Genomic DNA, 1666 nt, shown 5'->3' on the forward strand with positions numbered 1-1666 from the left:
GTCAGCCACACACAAAGTAGAACAGTCCTGGTCAACCTGGTCTTCATGTGGCCGGTGTACCAATGGGGGGCCTGGATAGCCAGGGCCCTTTCCACTGCCATGGCGCTTGCGATGAAGAGAGGGCAAAGACCAAAAACGGTCATGGCCAAGCCAAAAAAGGCACACAGGCGCTGGGAAGGGTCCACTTCTCGCCATTTCCGATTGGCCAAGTACACTGTGATGACCACGGGGCTGGTCAGCAGCTGCCCGGTGAGGTCCGTCAGGGCCAGGGAACCAATGCACAGCAAGAACGGCCTCTTCCGCTGGTTCTCCTTCTTCTGGTAAGCTCGGTAGGCTAGCAGCATGGCCAGTCCGTTGCCCACCATGCCCGTGATCATCATGGTCAAGGGGAAAGCCACCGACACGGAGGCGCATTGCTCCGCGAACGTCCCGCTGCCGTTGCCTTTCGCCCGGCTCCAGCCGGCGGCGTTGAGGGGGGCCATGGCGAACTGCGTGGAGTTGAGCCGGCCCCCATAAAGCCCGCGGAAAGTCATGTTGCGCGGGCGAAGGGCGAACGGAGCAGCCCCGGCGGCGAATGGGAGCGGAGCCCGAGACGGTCCCCTTCCATCGCGGCGCTCCAGCCTTTGGCGAGCCGCCTTCGGGGCTTCAAGTGGTCGAAGGAGATAACCCGCCGCTCTCTTAAAGGCGCGGAGGCGGAGCTTTCGTTCATCAGGTGCCTCTCTCTCTCTCTTCCTTTCGCTCTCTCGCTCGCTCAGACGGAGAGGGAGAAAGGGAAAACTAAGCGCTCCCGCTTTTAGCGTCTGTTTTCTGCCCGCAGCTCAGGGCGTCACGCCCCTCCTGCTCTCCAGCTGGAAAAAGGCAACTGGCAACACAAGCACAAGTGCTCAGAAAGTGCCCAGGACTCTCCCGGGGCGTGGTGTTTCTCTATAGTTCAGGCCTGCTGCCTTTCCCCGTCTTCGCTTTTCCCTCCTATCTCCTGGTTGAGTTTGAGTTGAGCGCGGTTTCCCTCCCTGGTCGCGCACCGGCTCGCGTAATTGGCTGGCAAGAGGCTTGGATCCCAGTTTTCCCTTCTTCCTCAATGGCGAATAATTCCATGGAATCAATCGAGGTGCGGATGGGCTCGGGATTAAGGGATTAAAAACTGACGCATCACGGTCGCTTAAAGTGCCCGAAATCTTGGGCTGGCGATACATGATATCAAATTTAACAATCTTTAAATATTATGTAGCAATTATTAGTATTATATATTAGGCAGGAATAATAATAATTTGGAAGGGACCTTGGAGGTCATCTAGTCCAACCCCCTGCTCAGGCAGGAAACCTAATGGTAGGATTCAGCCAGTTCGCACCACTTTGGCAGCACCTGTAGCTAATTTTTTGTTGCCCGCCCAGAATGGACTTCCGGAAGCGACATCTATGCACAGAACCGGTTGTTCACATATTTGAATCCCACTATTGAGGAAACCCTAATAGTAATAATAATAATAATAATAATAATAATAATAATAATAATAATAATAATAATAATAATAATAATAATAATAATAATAATAATAATAGTAAAGTTGGAAGGGACCTTGAAGGTCATCTAGTCCAACCCCCTGCTCAGGCAGGAAACCCTATACCATTTCGGACAAATGGCTGTCCAGTCTCTTCTTAAAAACTT

At 52.6% G+C, this 1666-nt stretch overlaps 1 protein-coding gene across 1 annotated transcript; it reads right to left on the bottom strand.

The window, feature by feature from the left end:
• Nucleotides 1–6: 6 nt before the first annotated feature.
• Nucleotides 7–533, bottom strand: LOC107302150 (prostaglandin E2 receptor EP3 subtype-like; the record flags this gene model as incomplete). The annotated part of the gene is made up of 1 exon (XM_015831266.1): nucleotides 7–533. A coding segment is annotated over exon 1 (527 nt), but the record flags the coding sequence as incomplete, so codon positions are not given.
• Nucleotides 534–1666: the final 1133 nt, after the last annotated feature.

This window comes from Protobothrops mucrosquamatus, unplaced genomic scaffold (assembly GCF_001527695.2).
Source record: "Protobothrops mucrosquamatus isolate PMUCROS unplaced genomic scaffold, P.Mucros_1.0 scaffold29840, whole genome shotgun sequence".
Lineage (NCBI taxonomy): Eukaryota > Metazoa > Chordata > Lepidosauria > Squamata > Viperidae > Protobothrops > Protobothrops mucrosquamatus.